At 46.3% G+C, this 17,573-nt stretch overlaps 1 protein-coding gene across 1 annotated transcript in view; it reads right to left on the reverse strand.

Moving 5' to 3' along the window:
- Window positions 1-17,573, reverse strand: part of LOC119247043 (uncharacterized) — a 206,390-nt gene that overhangs the window by 73,332 nt on the left and 115,485 nt on the right. The window contains 8 exon segments of the mRNA XM_054696783.1: window positions 4,075-4,106; window positions 9,652-9,966; window positions 10,051-10,092; window positions 11,847-12,161; window positions 13,068-13,382; window positions 13,452-13,544; window positions 15,285-15,602; window positions 15,694-16,005. Of these exon segments, the coding sequence (XP_054552758.1) occupies window positions 4,075-4,106; window positions 9,652-9,966; window positions 10,051-10,092; window positions 11,847-12,161; window positions 13,068-13,382; window positions 13,452-13,544; window positions 15,285-15,602; window positions 15,694-16,005 (1,742 nt within the window).

The following is a 17,573-nucleotide window of genomic DNA, read 5'->3' on the forward strand; positions in this document are numbered from 1 at the left end:
CATATGAGCCTCTTATTCAACTTCCATATTCTCATCTGGCCACCTTGAGGCCAAATAAGATGGTGTCATTACAGTGCTTGGAAATGGAAACCTTTGGACACAAATTGCTTGAACTCATCCTTGCTGACAACAAAACAGCCTTTATCATTTTATCAAATTAACAATTTCTTTATTAAAATACAAATGACAAGTGGACCTCCCTGGAGGGTCAAGGGGTTAAGCACAGACTGTGAAGCTGTCCACAGCCTCTGCAGCATGAGTTTGATCCTCGGCGGACCAGGGAGCTAACCACGTGGCGCAGCAGACCTCTCCTACCTCGCCTGCTGCTCCCCTCAGCAGTGTTTTTAGTCAGTCTGTCTGTTCTGTTCACTACTCTGCCTCTGGTGAGTTCCTCTCACACCCGCACCTCTGGCCTGTACCCATTTCTTGTATGCATAAATAAATAAATCTTTAAAAAATAAATATAAATGACAAATGTCACTGTGTCTATTTAAGGTGTGTACTGATGTTAGGGGGAAAAGGATGTCCTAAAGCTAATTCCATACAGGCTTTGTGGACTCCACCCCCCACCCCAGACCAAAGCCAAAAGACACTGGGAACTCCAAATCCCATCACCACCAAAGTGAAGTTGGCTGGGACCTGAGGGTGGGGTTAAGCAGCCAGGTTTGCTATAAAGCCGGACACGTGGGCTTTGGAGGGGGGGGGGGTCCCCCATTTTGGCTCTCCGCCAGCTCGCAGTGTCCGGCCAGCTCTGAGAATGCCTTTGGGTTTCCAGGTCGGCGGATCGGGTAGGATGCATTAAAGACTTTATTTCCCTATTTTCTCCCTGAGTTGTACATTTTCTTAATTCCCTTTCCCTTGTAAATAAACCTTTTATTAACCTTTTGTGTGTGCCTCTAGTGGAGTATTAGTAAGTCCCTTTTAAGCACGTGGGTGAGGACCCACAACCACGCAAACCATTTTATATCGGGGTTGCCCTATAACATTGATACGCTTATACATGCATCATGTATGTATATATTTATGGATTTATACATATATGTGTATAACATATGGGGGTGACTATTACCATGTATTACTTAACACTATATCATGTCCCATGATTATTATGTTTTTTGTGGTAGAACTGTTATAGGGCAGCCCCAATACAAAACAGGGTGCCTGACTGTGGGTCCTCACCTGTGCGCTTAAAAGGACTTATCAATGCTCTACTGCAGGCACACGTGAAAGGTTAATAAAAGGTTTATTTACAAGGGAAGGGAAAATGAGGAAATGTACAGCTCAGGGAGAAAAGTGGGAGACACCGTTTTAAATGAGTCCTACCCGATCTGCCGATCTGGAGTCCCAAATGGCACTCTGAGAGCTGGCCGCAAGCCAGGAGCCGTGAAGCCAGGAGGTGAGCGACAGCAAGCCACCCCAAGGCCCAGGTGTTTGGTTTTTATATCCAACCTGGCTGCTTAACTCCACCCTCAGGTCCCAGCCACCTTCCCTTTGGTGGTAACGGGATTTGTCTTTCCCAATGTCTTGATGGTTTTGGTCTGGAGTGGGGGTGGAGTCCACAAAGCCTGCATGGGATTAGCTCAGGACATCCTTCCCACCTAACAGAACAACTAAGATCTAGTTTCAGAGCAACCTTGAAATTTATAGTATAGTGTTGTTGTCCATAATCTCCACACTGTGCATTAGATCTCTTGGACTTATTCATCTAGTACTTATAATTCCTTATCCTTAAAAAGCATCTCTCCAATAACCCATCCCCATCCCCTGGTAATCTCTACACTTTATTTGAGTTCAGTCACTGTTAGATTCCACATACTGGTGATATCATATTCGATCTGTCTTTCTCTGTCTAGCGTATCTCAATTAGCAAAAACCCTCCCACAACACTGCCGCAGGAAACTAGACCCAGGTGCTTCCCCTATGCACCCACTATGTGATTCTACCAGCAGGCTCTGCAGCCTCAGAAGAGGACGCTGCCAACTGCTCAGGTGATGGGCCCCCAGCACCATGAAAGCCTTCTTCTGCATTAGACGACCCATTGGCCTGACTCTCCCTCCTCAGACAACACACAGGTCCCCCTGGTGGGCGGAGGCCATCCTGTATCAGCAGAGTGGAGATCCTTCACCAGGGCTCCTGGGACACCCTGTGTGATGATGGCTGGGACCTGCCTGATGCCCACGTGGTGTGCAGACAGATGGGCTATGGAGAGGCCCTCAGTGCCACAGTCACTGTTCACTTTGGAAGGGAACAGGGTCCATCTGGCTGAATGAGGTGAGGTGCAGAGGTGCTTGTTCCTGTGGGCCTGGGAAGACCTGGAGGCAGAGTGATTATAAACAGGAGGCCTGCAAAACACTATCTTAAAAAAAATAACATCTGGGAAACATAATCTGACTATTTTAGTAATCTGACTACAAAGTCTTAATCAGGAAATATGGAAATTCGGATATTTTGCTGGCTTATGCAATGAAAATGAAATATTTGGCCTAGAAAAAATATCTGTAGAACATAGAGTGAATGGATCCTCTATTTAGGAACCATCAGACTCTCAGGTGAAAAGATACAGTTCCCAGTTGTTCCCTGGGGAGAAAGGGGACCCTGCATATGATGATGTTGAATGACCATCCCCAGAGCATCCCACAGTGCTGTTTCCATGATGTTTTTTAACACTGAGATGAGGTTACAGATGTTCTAATTGCCTATTTTCTGATAGAGCAGTAATGGCCTGTATTTGTTTGTAGATATTGCTCAAAATTAAACATTCTGTAGAAAGCATTTGATTTGTTGCCAATTTAGTAAGTTTCACTCTAATTGCTCTTACACAATTGGTCCTCAAACACACTTTTCTTCAAGGAAATAGATGAGTGAACTGATTGTTTTCTCACCTCCTCACAGGCCACTCGAGGTTTACTTTGCCCAGATTCACGAATGCTCCAGGTGTCACTTCCTTAGACAAGGGACTCTAACTTGGTCCCTTCCTCCAAAAGAACCTGATGTGTTTAGGGAAAACCGACAGACTCCATATGCTGGTCCCGAAAATGACTATAAATAAATAGTTAAGGAGGCTGAAGAAAGAAGCTGAGCTCCACATGTGGGCAGTTCCTATGACTCAGCTCAGGGCTTTGTAATTCTAATGTAGCTAGTGTCTTCCAATTTTCGATTTAAGGTAGTGCTTGTGGAGCATTTGAAAAAAATAATTGTACATGTAATTGGTGCATTTTGGAAGTTTCCCATTATGTCATGGACATCTTTGGTAGTACATATCCTTTTTCCCAAAGTAGTTGTTTTACAAAGACCATAAAACCTTGGTGAAATCTTCTGAAGTTAGAATGCTGTAAATGTTCACTGCATTTATCTGCAGATGACTTATTATAAAATGTCATGTAGTGGATAATGAACCAGAAGTGTTTCCAACAGAAGAATTTCATTGTTTGACTTGCCTGCTTGTCTCCCTCTAGCCATCCCTCTGCTCCACACCCCAATTCTCTCTCTCTTGTTACAACTGAAGGAAATAGGTGTGGATGATTGGAAATGAATGGGAAAAAAGAAGTTACTTCAAAAGAGTTTGTAATGGTGAAGTTTGATTACCATGGTCTTAAATAAATGTAGTCAGAGCAGGAAATAGAATGTTGTTCATGGAAAAGGGTAAAAACCATCAGGATTTATGAACACCAGGATGTGCAATTTCATGGAGAAAGGGCAGATTGGGGATGTTGGAGAATAACAAGGGAAGAGAAGGGCATTGTAGGGAGATTTTTGACATTGATGTTCCATAAGCCTGTTGGCAAAATTAGAAGAGCTGCAACCATTTCCCTCCTGCCTACTCACCCATTCACTGTGACTCATTTCTGGGTTTTAGCAAAGGAGGGGCGGCATTTTTTGGAACATTAAGTGAAGTGCTTCCAAGTGTATATTACTGAGTAAATACTTAGTTCAGGGCCAGATTTCAGGTTTTTATACTGTTCCATACAGTGTGACATTCTCTGCACATAAGGGAGGCAAGAGTGTAGGATGAGGGCCGTGATACACGGATATATCAATGAAGATTTCACAGGAGGGTGGGATGTGATTGGAGACTGAATTTTCCAAAGTCAGTGGGGTCAATGTATCTGGATTATTAAAAACATTTGTCCTTGATGCTCAGGGTCTAATTATGAAGATTGTCCTTTCATCACAGGCCCAAATAAAACCTCTGCAGTAATGAAGAAGACAGAATTTTCATTTATTGGGGAAACAATATTACAGAAGAGTCATTGAAGATTTATTTGATCCAAAAGTGGTACTACGCAGTGCTAAGCTCGACATCATCATAGCCATGGTCTTCTTGTCTCGGAACCAATGGGAGTCCTCTCTCTCCCATGCCAGAGATGACAGCTCCTCGAGGAGACCACTGAGAGAGGGCTGCAAGGTAAAGAATATCTGGTTTCAGTGGTGACAATAAAAGAATTCTTTGGTAGAAGTAGATGAGTGCACCAAGACTACAGAGTATCTGTGAGACCCAGTGTAGGGTAAGTGTAAAGGCAGGACAGGCCACAGTGCAGGTTTTCTGATCCCATGCAGACCAGGTAAAGGAGGAGTCAGAGTCCTCAGTGGTTTTTTGCAGGTCTTTTATTGGGGTTCACCAGGCATATGGCAGGCAGGGGTGCTGGCTGGGGGGCTGGCAGGCCTCCCAGCCCCCAGCAAGTCTTCACTCTATCTGAGCTCTCTGGAGTTCATTCTGCTGCTTCTCGGCTTCTCTTTCGGCTTCGGCTTTGGCTTCGGCTTCTATTGCTGCTGCTGGCGTCCCCATGACGCCGCCCTTAAAAGCACAGTCTTAGCCCAGGTGAATCCCATCTACCTATGCCCACACCCTATTCCAGGTGCCCGCCATCAGGCATGCATTCAGGACAAGGATCCATCATCTATCCTGATGGCGGAAGGGCAGAAAAGCCTGATATTTTCTTTACCCTACAGTAAGGAAAAATGTCAGGCTTTTCTGCCCTCCTGCCATCAGGATAGATGATGGATTCTTGCAGTCCTGAACGCATGCCTGATGGCGGGCACCTGGAATAGGGTGTGGGACTATGTAGATGGGATTCACCTGGGCTAAGACTGGGCTTTTAAGGGCGACATCATGGGAACACCAGCAGAAGACAAGAACAAGAAGAAGCCAAGAGAGAAGCAGAGAATGCCGGAGAACCCAGATAGAGTGAAGACTTGCTGGGGGCTGGGAGGCCTGCCAGCCTCCCGGCCCCCCAGCATCCCTGCCTGCTGTGTACCGGGTAAATCCCAATAAAAGCCTGCAAAAAGCCACTGAGGACTCTGACTCCTCCTTTACCGGGTCTGCTGGATTAGAAAACCTGCTCAGTGGTCCTTCCTGACCCTACACCCAGCAACTCTCTGAAAGGCAAAAGCTGCTTCTTCCACTCAGCTACTCTGTGCAAAGTCATGTTTGGCTCTTGACAGCTGCAAGGCATTGGGGCAATAACGGTGAGGAGTGGAGAAAAAGTGAACACTCTCACACCCCTGTGGTCTGATTTCCTTAGGAATTGGGGCAGGAGATGACTCCCCTAGATTCCTCAATCTTGGGGTTGAGGAATACCACCTCAATACCAGCCCAACCCAGACCCAGAAATATTCAGGAGAACAATCTGGTCTCTCAGTCAGAGTACAAAAGGGAGAGTTCAACCACACCCCACGGCCTTCTGCTCCCCAGGCCCCAAGTGCTCACACTTAAACAGAGGCCTAGTCCTAGGAAAGTGATTTTTATCTGCCAACTGAAACAATGCAAGAAAATTATCATGTTTCATTCAATAGTTGTGATTTTATGATTCCAATTAGGGCCTTTGAACATCTTCATTAATAATAGTCAACCCCAAATTTAAACTAATTATATGATTAAACTGATTATATGGTTCCCCCAAACAAATTTTTCTAGATTTCAAATTGAATTTACACTGCTATCAGAACTTTCCACATTAATTCCTACAATCTGAAAAAGCCCCCAAATTTATTGTCAGATCATATTTCACAATTTGGAGTATGAAAAAATGATAATAAGTCTCTACTCTTCTGTAGGGTAAGGAAAAAATGTCAGGCTTTTCTGCTCTCCTGCCATCAGGATAGATGATGGATCCTTGCGGTCCTGAATGTATGCCTGATGGCGGGCACCTGGGGTAGGGTGTGGGCATAGTTAGATGGGATTCACCTGGGCTGAGACTGGGCTTTTAAGGGCGGCATCACGGGGAAGCCAAGCAGAAGCCGAGAGAGAAGTAAGAGAAGCAGAAGCCGAGAGAAGGCCGGAGAGCCCACAGAGTGAAGACCTGCTGGGGGCTGGGAGGCCTGCTAGCCTCTCGGCCCCCCAGCAACCCTGCCTGCCATATGCCTGGTGAACCCCAATAAAAGACCTGCAAAACCCCTGAGGGCTCCAGAACTCCTACTTTACCCAGTCTGCATGGGATCTTAGAGAACCTGCACTGTGTCAATTCCTGCCCTACACCTTCATACAAAAATGTCTGTATCGAGGTGATGGAGGAAATGGACATGAGAACACCGTACGTGTCTCCTCTCAGAAAAGATGAAATAGACAACATCCAAGAGACACTTTATCCGGGTCTAGAAGGCCCCAGACATTGATAGTAACGATAAACTAACTTGATAAATCCAAATTCATTCTCCCCAGACAAGGAAATGAGGCTACTGGAGACAGAGCTGACACTCACCTGGCTGGGAATTCACAGCACAACCTTCCTCTTCTGGGAAAAAATGATTCCTATTCATTCCTCGGGAAGTAGGAATTTCAGGAACAGGAAACTCTTCAGCATCATCATAACCATCTCCCGTGGCTCTGACAGGCTGTCCTGGAGGCTCTGGAAATGGACAAGGACTGAGGCTGGACTAGGGGGTTCTCGGGCCCTTCTACTGCAGAGATTCCAACAGCTAATGAGTATAAGCTCTAGAATCCAGGGCTGCCTCTGGGCCCTGAGATCAAAATATATTTCATCCAATATTTTCAGAAATTATTTGATTCTTCTAGATATTTTAGTGTACTTTCCTAACATGGCCTCTCATTCTGTAAAGCATCAAAAAGAGCTACTGTAAAATGAAGCCAGGTAGTACATTCAATCACATGCTGTGGAGCTGTAAGTATACTATGTACAAATCAGTGTCTTGTAGTGAATACTGAAAAGAGATCCCACCTTCCACATCCCTCTGAACTGTGGAAAACACAGAACAGGAAGGAGAAAGAATCTGGGTACCTCACACTCACAGACAGGAGATCCCTTGACCTGTAGCAAAGGGGTCTGGGTTTCACTTCACTGATCTAAAGATATTATGAGCTAAGGTTCCAATTGCCAGGATCCCTTTGACATGTCTAAAGTTTCATCCCAAGAGCTATCCATCACTGTTCAGGAAAGATCCAGGAGGAACATTCTCCTCTCTCAGGTCCCTTGTCAATAAGAGCTCCCAGTAGCTGTAAGTACAAGCACCAGTAGTCCATGTTTTCTTACTTTTTTTGATTTATGCATACAAGAACCAGGGTACAGGGCAGAGGTGCAAGGACTGAGAGGATTCACCAGAGAGAGAGTGGGGAACAAACATGGGGATCTACTGAAATACACTGTTGAGGGGAGCAGCGGTTGAACACAGCAGAAGAGAGGTCTGCTGTGCCATGTGGGTTAACTCCCTGGTGGGGGCTCGAATTCATGCTGCATTGGCTGCAGATAGCTTCATAATGCTGCAACTTAACCCCTGGTGCCACCAGGGAGCCCCAGCCCATGTTTTATAGGGCTTAGCAAAATCAATTTTGGGGGTCTCAGAATGTACATGACCCACCAATATCATACCATTTCCTGAGCAAACCACACTTCCCAATGCTTACCATGGAAATTTTCAGAATGTCAATTTTAGATATTACTGAAAAAATGGCCTTTGAGTCTCTAGTAATTCAATGCATGTCTGCAACTGATTAAAGTAGCTGTGGATACAGAGAACTGAGTCTGATATTTTTGATTCTGAGATGACAGAATGGAGAGAGAGCAAAAGGTTTTTGTGAAGAAGACAGAAGAGAATCCTCCCATCCTCATCACAGAAGTTCTCTTCAGATGAGATTTCTCCTTCTCATCGCCACAAACCAAGGGAAAACGTGTGTCTCTTACCTGGGGCAGATCCAGGGTCTCCCTTCTCATCATCTCTTGTATAATATGGCAACTTAGTAGCTGAGTCATCAGACAGGTTTCCTGGTGGGGGAAGAATATCACAGACAGAAAACGTTTGCCGGTGTCAAGGTTCAAAAGAAATCTTGAGGCTTCAGAGTTGCAGGGAGAGGGTTGGGAGCACCTGCCTTGGGAGGAAGCTGAGAGGTTGAGTCTATAAATGTGAAGGGAACCCATGGTCAGCTCAGGAACAGCAGGGAGGGCATGAGACCAACCTGGGCTGTCCAAAAGTTCCTCCTTTTCTGGTAGAGCATAGTTATCAATCTCCTGGTACAAGGCCTCATCTATGACATCTTCGAAAGCAGGTGAGTCTGCAGAAAATGGCACAAGTTCAGAGAAAAGTCCTGGAGACAGTCCCTATACAACAGGCAAGGCACATGGCGCTCTCCCGTGCCCATAACAGGGGGTGCCTTCTGGGCTGCCAGAGCCCCTTCCTGAGCTTTGTGAGACAGAGACAGCTTTCATGACACTGATTGTGATCCTATACTCAAATCCCAATGACATTGTTTCCATAGTAAGTCATAATTTTTGAGAGGTTTTACATTTAACCAAGGATTTAGCTTTCTCGAATCTTGAAGTCTATTGTAGAGAAGGTGCTATTTGCTAGACTGTGAGGGTGGAGAGAATACTGGGGCACTTTCCTTGGTATCATAACTGCCTCAACACCTTCCCACGAATTCCCTTTAGCATCCCCATGGCCCACCTTGGTGCTCTGCTCTCCTTCTGTGCAGCTGAATCCCCAGGATGACCAGGACCAGGAAGAGAAGGGCCCCCAAGACCATGCAGAGGACCCCGGGCAGGGAGAAGATGCCCAGGCCTGGAGCTGAGTCTGATCTGCTGGCTGAGGACAGAAGTGGATGTGAGGTTAAGAGAGGGTTGTAGGTCCATTCCCCACCCGCCCTTGTCTTGCTCATCCACTGAGTCCTCATCCATGAAGTTAGCACTCAGATCCAATGCCTGGGCCTGGACCCAAGATGTGCTCATACAGATCCTGCCCTGAGATGTGCCAGCTGTCTTCTGCATCTGTTTCTAAGGGGTTTTTATAAAGTGAACTGGATGAAGTTTTGGGGTCTTTAGAGCTGCCAGAGTTAACAGGACTGTAGTGCCTGAGCATGGGCCTTTCCTGCACTGATATGTCCAATTTTCCAGTGTTGTGTAGATGCCAGTGTGCAGAGCCCTGAAAATGAGGGTGTCACCTCTATCTATGACTCAGAGAAGAAGAGTCACTTACTTCCGAGGGTGGGGGGGATTCTTGTCCTCTCACCTGGAGAGAAGGTGAGAGAGGGGTCAACTACTGAGCTGGGTGGGAAAACCCCAGGTCATACCTACCACTCTGGCACCTTGTTCTCTCACAGCTTCCAAGGCATCAGGCAAGAGGTGCCAGTTGCCAGGCCCAGGAAGAGCCCCGAGATGCCAGCACATATGCCGTCTTCCGCCCCCAACAGGGTTGCCCACTCACCCGAGCACTTCACTCCCGCGTCCTCCTCGTGCTTGCAGTCGCTCTGCCCCCACGGAGCTGCAGCGCAGTCCCACAGGGAGGACTCCCCGCCCCTGCACCGCACCTCGTCCAGCCAGATGCTGCCATTTCCAGGGCCAAAGGCCGCCGCCCGCGGGGCGTCCAGCGCTGAGCCACAGCCCAGCTGCCTGCACACCACGTGGGCCTCGGCCAGGCTCCAGGAGTCGTCGCACACCGTGCCCCACGCCCCCGCGTGCCACACCTCCACGCGGCCCGAGCACGCGCTGTCTCCTCCCCGCAGGCGCAGCTTTTCCCTGTCTGCAAGGCCAGCAGCTCCCTGTTAGGGCCCTGCTGGAGGAGGAGACCCATAGGCTGCCGGGGAGCTAGGAGGGACTGATGTACCTGTGCAGGGGGCTGCATTAGGACAGCTCTTGGGTCTCTTTTCTGCAAAGCAAAGGAGTAATGCTGGGTCAGCCACAGGAGTTTTGCTCCCAAACTAGGTCACCTGCTTCAGTCCAAATGACAAGGGGACACACGGGCTTCTTAATTATTCTATTGGGTGAGTGGCTGGGACTCCCTGGATATTCACCCTCATCAGGAGCTGAAATTATTATACCTTTGTCTTGTCTATTACTCTCCATGTCCCACAACTAACACACACACACACACACACACACACACACACACAGAGGAAAGACCCTGCACATCTGACTCATATCTGAGCTCCTGCAGTCAGCTCAGTGCCTGTGCCGCAAGGCCTTCATTTAACACATGTGGTGTAGAAACTTCGGTAAGGGCTGGGGAGAGGAGCTTGGTCAATCTCGCTAAATGAGCAAATGACTAAAATCTAGTGAAGTGTAGTTCTTTAAATTATGATTTGTGAGTAAACTATTATAACAAGTATAAAACCGTATCAGTTGTCTGTGGTACTAAAAAGAAGGTATTTATGAAATACCTCTAGAATCACAGAAATAATTCATATTCAACTCTCCATTTATACACTTTGAAGGAAAAATTACATAACAGATCAACCAAGAAAACTGGGATTCTGATATCCTCTAAATGTGATCAGTGCAGTGAGACTCCCTGGTGGCACAAGGGGTTAAGATGCAACCTATGAAGCTATCCACAGCCACTGCAGCATGAGTTCCATCCCTTGCCAGGGAGCTACCCACATGGTGCAGCAGAGCTCTCCTGACTCTCCCACTGTTCCCCTAAGCAGTGTATTTCAGTCAATCTGCTTGTTTTGTTCCCAGCTGTCTCTGGTGAATCCTCACCCCCCCTCCCACGTCTCTGGCCTATACCCAGCTCTTATATGCATAAGTAAATAAATCTTTAAAAAAAAGTGATCAATGCAAAGAGAAAGATCTGAGACCCAAGGTCTCTGCCCTCTCAGCAGTGACAGTCAAGAGGACAAACCAATTCCTCTTTGACAGAACTGTTTCCTTGTACCTGCCCACGAGAGGCTGAGAAGTCTCTGCTCTACTCTGCTCTGCCTTCCAGGGTGCCCTGCCATGCTCCCCGTATCGTCCATCTCCTCTTGCCATGACAGAATTTTCTCAAAACCCCGTATTACACTGACCAGGATCATCTTCCCACCTCATCCTTGACAGGACTCTTGCTCATCCTCCATCTACATCAAAGCAGGACTTCTTCCCTGGCCTCATGTACACCTTCCACAGCACTTCCTATTCCTCATGGAGAGTTTTCAACCTGGGATTTTCTGCTCCATGAAGGCATAGGTTATATATTCTTGTTTCTCTGTCCTCTGACCTGGAGTGTAATTTTGATTCTACAAGACATGGTTTACTCTCTGGACCAGGAATCTGATGAGTACAGATGCATTTAGATGCAAAAATACAGGAACATATGAGACAGAGCATGAGGACCTGGGTCTGACTTATTTCAAGGTGTTCAGCATAGCATTTAGCTAGTCCTGATTCACTAGCCATTCCCTTGGAGTTGACCAGAGATTATTCACACTCCACACAGGTTCAAGATAATAGATCTGGTATTTTCCGCATGTAATGCTATCCGTATAAGTTTCCTTATATTTTCCTCTGAAACAGGATTGGAACTTATTGGATAAATAATTATCCAACTTCATTTTAAACTTAACTTAAACTCATAAGCTAGATTTGAAAATAAACATCACTAGCGACAGCGTACGGGTGATGACTGACACATACAACAGTCACCTGCACACGTGATAGAAGCTTCCTCTCCTGAAAAGCACGAATTGTATTTCCAAGGTTCAGAAGGACACTGCCAGAGAGATGTATCAGTTTTCCTACACTGGATTCCATCTACCCACCGGGGTCTAGACCCTTCCCTAACAGCAACCAAAGAGTTGAGGGTCCCGCTGTCCCCACAGCCAAGCTGTCTGCAGATCACAGACAAGGTCACGGCTTCCATGGGGCTGCTGCACACACTGCCCCAGGTCCCGTTGTAGAAAACTTCCAGCCACCCAGCACAGTCCTGGTCCTCGCTCACCACCCTGAGGGAAAGGAACTCTGAAAGAGAAAGGGGGAGACAGAGCACCATGAGCACCCCACTCAGTGCTCTGGGCCCTCAGCAGGGAAAGAATGCTGGATGTTGCTTCCTGACAAACTACAGAATCTGAGAAAGCAGGTGTGCTGGGCCGGGGGCAGAATAATGCCCCACAGATGTCTGCATCCTGATCCCTGGAACCTGTTACTATCATTGCTTACATGTGAATATGTTACCTTGCACGGAAAGAGACTGTACAGATGGGATTAAGAAAAAACCTGGCAAGGTGAGATGAACCTGAACATTAGGATTAACCAGGTGAGCCAAGTGTAATTACATGTTGAACCCACTGTCCCTAAAAGTGGTTTTGATGAGAGAGAAGAGGTGATTCTGGAGAATGGTGAGAGATGTATAACACTTATAGTCTGATGACCAAGGAAGGGGGCTCTGAGCCAACAGGTGCAGACAGAATCTGGAAGCTTGGAACTGATTCCTTCCCAGGGCTAGAAGTGATACAGCCCTGCTCACACCTTGATTTTAACCCAGTGAGATGGTGTTGGACTTCTAAACTACAACACTATATGATGTTAAATATAAGTTGCTTTAACCACTAATATGTGGAAATTTGTTATAGCAAGTAGAAACCAGTACAGTGGATCAAAATTCTGTATTATAGGACACTTAAGAGTGAGCCCTGCTTGCAAATGAAAATTGTAGGACATGGCCCTATCAGGAGATGTTGCTGAGTAGGAAGGACCAGACCCTCAGCTGCCACAGGAAGGAAGGAGACACCTAATCCTCATATATGCTAGAGAGTCAGACACTCAGGAGGAAGCATCCTACCCTCTTCTCTTTCAGACTCTGTCCTCAGTATCTCCCTCACACCCACACAATATACCCCCAAAGCCTGGACAAGGTGCACTGTAGACCTGAGCAGATGACCCCGGCGTCCTCCTTGTGCCTGCAGTCATGGCGCCCCGTGGTCTGAGATGGGCACTGCCACAGGAGGGACTCGTTTCCTGTGCACTGCAGCTCCTTCAGCCAGATGGGCCCTGATCCCTCACCGAAGTGAGCAGAGACCGTGGCGTTGAGGGCCTCCCCACAGCCCAGCTGTCTGCACACCACGTGGGCATCACGCAGGTCCCAGCCGTCATCACAGATGGTGCCCCAAGAGCCCTGGTGAAGAATCTCCACTCTGCCGGCACAGGGATGGCCTCCGTCGACCAGGCGGAGCTGTGTGCTGTCTGTGAAGAGAGTCAGGTCAAGTGGCATCTAACCCGGAAGGATCTTTCCTGGTCCTGGAAGGCCCTCACCTGAGCAGTTGGCTGTGCCCTCCTCTGAGGCTGTAGAGACTGCTGGTGGAGACAGGGAGTGGGTGCACAGGGGCTTAACCTGGGTCTGGTTTCCTGCAGAGCAGTGAGGTCAGAGGGTTAGTGGGTTGAAGAGCAGAAAACTGAATTAAACTAGATGATAACCTAGTGGAGAGAGCTGAGATGGACATTCTAACAAGACACTCATGGCATCATTATTTTACTGTTCACTTTCAGTAAGAAGCTGTGCCTCCAAAAGACCAATATTTCTCAGCTAAATACTGAGAATCACTGAGAATGAGTGAGCATTTTGGAGCCAGATGATCAGAGAGAAGCAAAGTGCAGCGTTGAGCCTATTTCCCCTTGAGATCCTTTGCCAATTCAACATTATAGATGTGACTGTGAAAACCTCAGCAGAGATTTGGAAGCAGGAGTAGTAAAGTGGGAGATCGGAGGAGAAAATGAGGAAGACAGCACAGGATGAAACAATAGCCAACATGGAAAGGGGCACAAGAGATATGGTACAAGGTTTAAGTCGCATATTTATGAAGTTTTAGATCATTAAGCACACAAAAGAAAGAAGGAAATGTGGAATCTAAAAATCCACTATCAAGGTGGGACATTTCATACACCCTGGTGCTGTTAAAATACATCCACAAAATTATTGATACTGTGTCCACTGAGGGGTGAGATCTTTGCCTCATTCCCTTGCATCTTAACTGACCTTCATGACTTGCTTTTAGGCAACGTGATGCAGTGGAGACAACACTGCTGATTCCCTGCACCAGGACAGAAAAGTCGTGCAGCCTCCCCAGCCCCACTGTGGACACATGCTTTAGGGGAGCTGCTCTGCTGAGCCTGTCTTGGGGAGAGCCACAGGCAGGGGGTCTGTCATCTTGTCATTGGGCATCCTGGGTTCCCATTCAAGCAGCTCTGGCATGACTTCAGCCCAGATGACTTCAGCTATGTGAAACCACCAGAGAGAACTGCCACTGAGCTTCCCCATTCCTGACCCGGAAATCACAGCAAAATAAAATGGATTTTTTTTCTGTCGCTAAGTTTTTGGGAAAATTGGTAGCACAGCAATAGTAACCCAGACACTTATCCTGAGGCCTAAAAAGAACAAGGAATGCTTTTCTTCAATTAAGCTTCTCCTACAGAGAATTTAAAATGTGTGTCTGCAGGACTTGTGCATGGATGTTGAGAACATCTTTAGTCACAAGCACTAAGACTTGTTCCTTTGGGGTCAAGGCAGTAAGAAGAAAGAAGGCTATGGGCCAGGGGGAACTATGGTGAGGGATTAAGGAATGATGAAAATGAAATTGAAAGAAGAGAAACAAAATAATTGCTTTCAAGATCATATATTGAAAAATGTGTATTCACAAAACAAAAGTGAAAGATCTGTCTTAGTAACTGAGAGAAAAGCTATCAGTAGGTATTTGGAAAATCTGAACTGTATGATTTGTATAATCTTCACCTCAAAAACAGAAGAATACACATTATTCTTAAGAGCATGTAGGCCATTTATCAACACTGGTTTTATGTTATGGTAAATGAGTTCCAGATGTTTTCAAAGGAAAATCTAAGAGAAAGTCATAAAAGTCATATATTTTGACCACAGAGAATTAATCTAGAAACAAAAGAAACCTGGTAAAAAAAAAAATTAAACTGTATTAAAATGTACTTCTCATACAATAAAACACCAACATTAAGAAAACACATTTTGACAAATACTTGTATCTCCATAACCCACTCTTCACTCATGAGCCAGTTTTCCCACACGCCCTGCTCTGAGGGACCCGAACACCCTGAGTGCAGGGAGTGTCCCTCTCTCACCTGAGCAGATCACAGAGGCTGTGTTTCCAGGGCCGCAGTCAGGAGCACCCAGGACAGTCACAGGGCAGTTCCCCAAGGAGGACTCAGCCCCTGAGCAGTGAAATCGGCCCCTCCAGACCGGGATGTCTCCTCCCCTAGAGTGTGCTCCTTCAAGGGTGGACAGGGCAACTCCACAGCCAAGCTGATGACACACAACATGGGCATTGGCCAGACTCCAGTGGGAGGTGCAGAGCACACTCCAGTGCCCTGAAATACTCATCTCCACCTGTCCCTCACACTGAGAGCTGCCGTTGCTCATGAGCCGCACTTCTGTGTATTCTGGGAGGAGAAGATAGGATTTCAGTCAGTCCTCACATGTTTCTTTCCCCAACATAGTAGATAGGGAGGTTGAATCCTGCTAGAGTCTCACCTGAGCAGACAAGGTGAACAGCCCCAAGGTGGTGGCAGGTGCCTCCAGGACAGGGCACCCTGGGGCACAGCCGGAGCATGGGCTCCTTCCCCTCACACCGGAACTCCTCAGCAAAGACCCGTCCATCTGACTCTCTGAAGGGCATGCCCCCCAGCACAGGTGCAGCCTTGCTGCACCCCAGCTCTACACAGATGACCTGGGCGGTGGGGGATGTGAAGTTCCCATCAGACACTGGAATCCAATCTCCTCTGGAATGCACTTCCACTCGCCCTGAGCAGTGTCCATCCCCTCCAGCCAGACGCACAGATAATCCTAGAGAAAAGTGAGTGAGTGCTCACGGCCTGTCAGTGGCATTGGAAACAGCACATATAGGCAATGGTGTGAATATCTTTCTCTCTAAGGACAGAGCATGGAGAGAGAATCTGACAGAGCCAGAACTGCATTTTCATGAGCAAGTTTCTGAAGAGCAGAGGATTTGCAAGGTCAGTTTGATAAATAAATCCCAAGAACATGCACACTTTGAAGTGTTAGAAATGTGAATCCTTATCTAGGGGTCAGGGAGCTACAGGACCTGAGGACATGCTCTGTGGTGGGAGATTAGACTTGGCCCCAAGATGGACTAGCCCAGAGTCAAGAGAGCCCTTGCATTAGAGAGACTAGAGGCCTGTCATCCAGAACTGACAGCCACCCTGAGATTTCTGGGGTTAGAATTCTGGTCACTGTTGTTGCAGGAGCTGGTCCTCAAGAGACTGAGGATTAGGAAATCTACGAGTCCTGGCCCATGACAGCTGACAATCACACACAGACTGATACTCCAGGGAGGAAACAGACATCAATATTCACATACATGGTTTCACATTTTATTTTCTTGATAATTTTTGATGGCAAGAAATTCCAAGAATTTCTTAGGTAACATGATGTGGAAGAGGCTGTGCACAGATGAATGTTAAAGAATTTAACATTAAAGAATTTAAGGACAAGCGGGTTCACTTACATGAATGTGACTGGTGAGATCATAGCGTGTCTTTTATTTCTGACCCATTTTCATCCTCCATAGACACGCAGGGTAGGACCCCCAATGTGGGCTAGTTGGGAGGTTGGCCACATGCTTCTCATTCTAATTAAAGCACTTTTCTCATAACAGGTTGTTAGTTTCAATATTAAGCTCATGAAATGACAAACTCAGAGTAAGAAAGAAATATTCTTATGTACTATGTTACTTAATCTGACATCTATTAGATACTCAAATATATGTTGAATAAGTTCTCAAACAAATCAAGATAGAGCCTTCTGAAGAAAATTACTGTTAATTCATATTCATTTTCTAATTGATTTTAAAACTCACGTGGAAGAAACTGCAGGAAACTTATGAAATCAAAGGTAGATGTGAAGGGATTAGATATCGAAACATAACAATAGACAAGGGTGGGAAGGAATGAATATAAAATATCTAATCATCTCAAAAATGCACACAGCAATTTAGTATTTGTAAAGAGAATATTTTAAATCATTGAAGAAGCTACATTATTCAGCAAATAATGTTGAAAACTTAGAGATAGATTTTAAATATAATAAAATCATACTTACACTTGATATTAATCTTAAAACAAATTTATAACAATTAAACATCTATAAGAAGCAAAGCAGAAAAATTGGGGCAAAAAATAAATTGTATACATTTTTTTAAAAAGATTTATTTATTTATTTTTACAAGCACTGGGTACAGACAGAAGCACTGGAGGGTGAGAGAATTCACCAGAGACAGAGTGGAGAGCAGAACAGGCAGACTGACGAAATACACTGCTTAGGGGAGCAGCAGGCGGTAGGAGAGATCTGCGCACCATGTGGGACCCTCGCCCAGTGACCGGGGATCGAACCGG

Source organism: Talpa occidentalis, unplaced genomic scaffold (genome assembly GCF_014898055.3).
Source record: "Talpa occidentalis isolate TD23 unplaced genomic scaffold, MPIMG_talOcc4v2.1 talOcc4.16, whole genome shotgun sequence".
NCBI classification, from domain to species: Eukaryota; Metazoa; Chordata; class Mammalia; order Eulipotyphla; family Talpidae; genus Talpa; species Talpa occidentalis.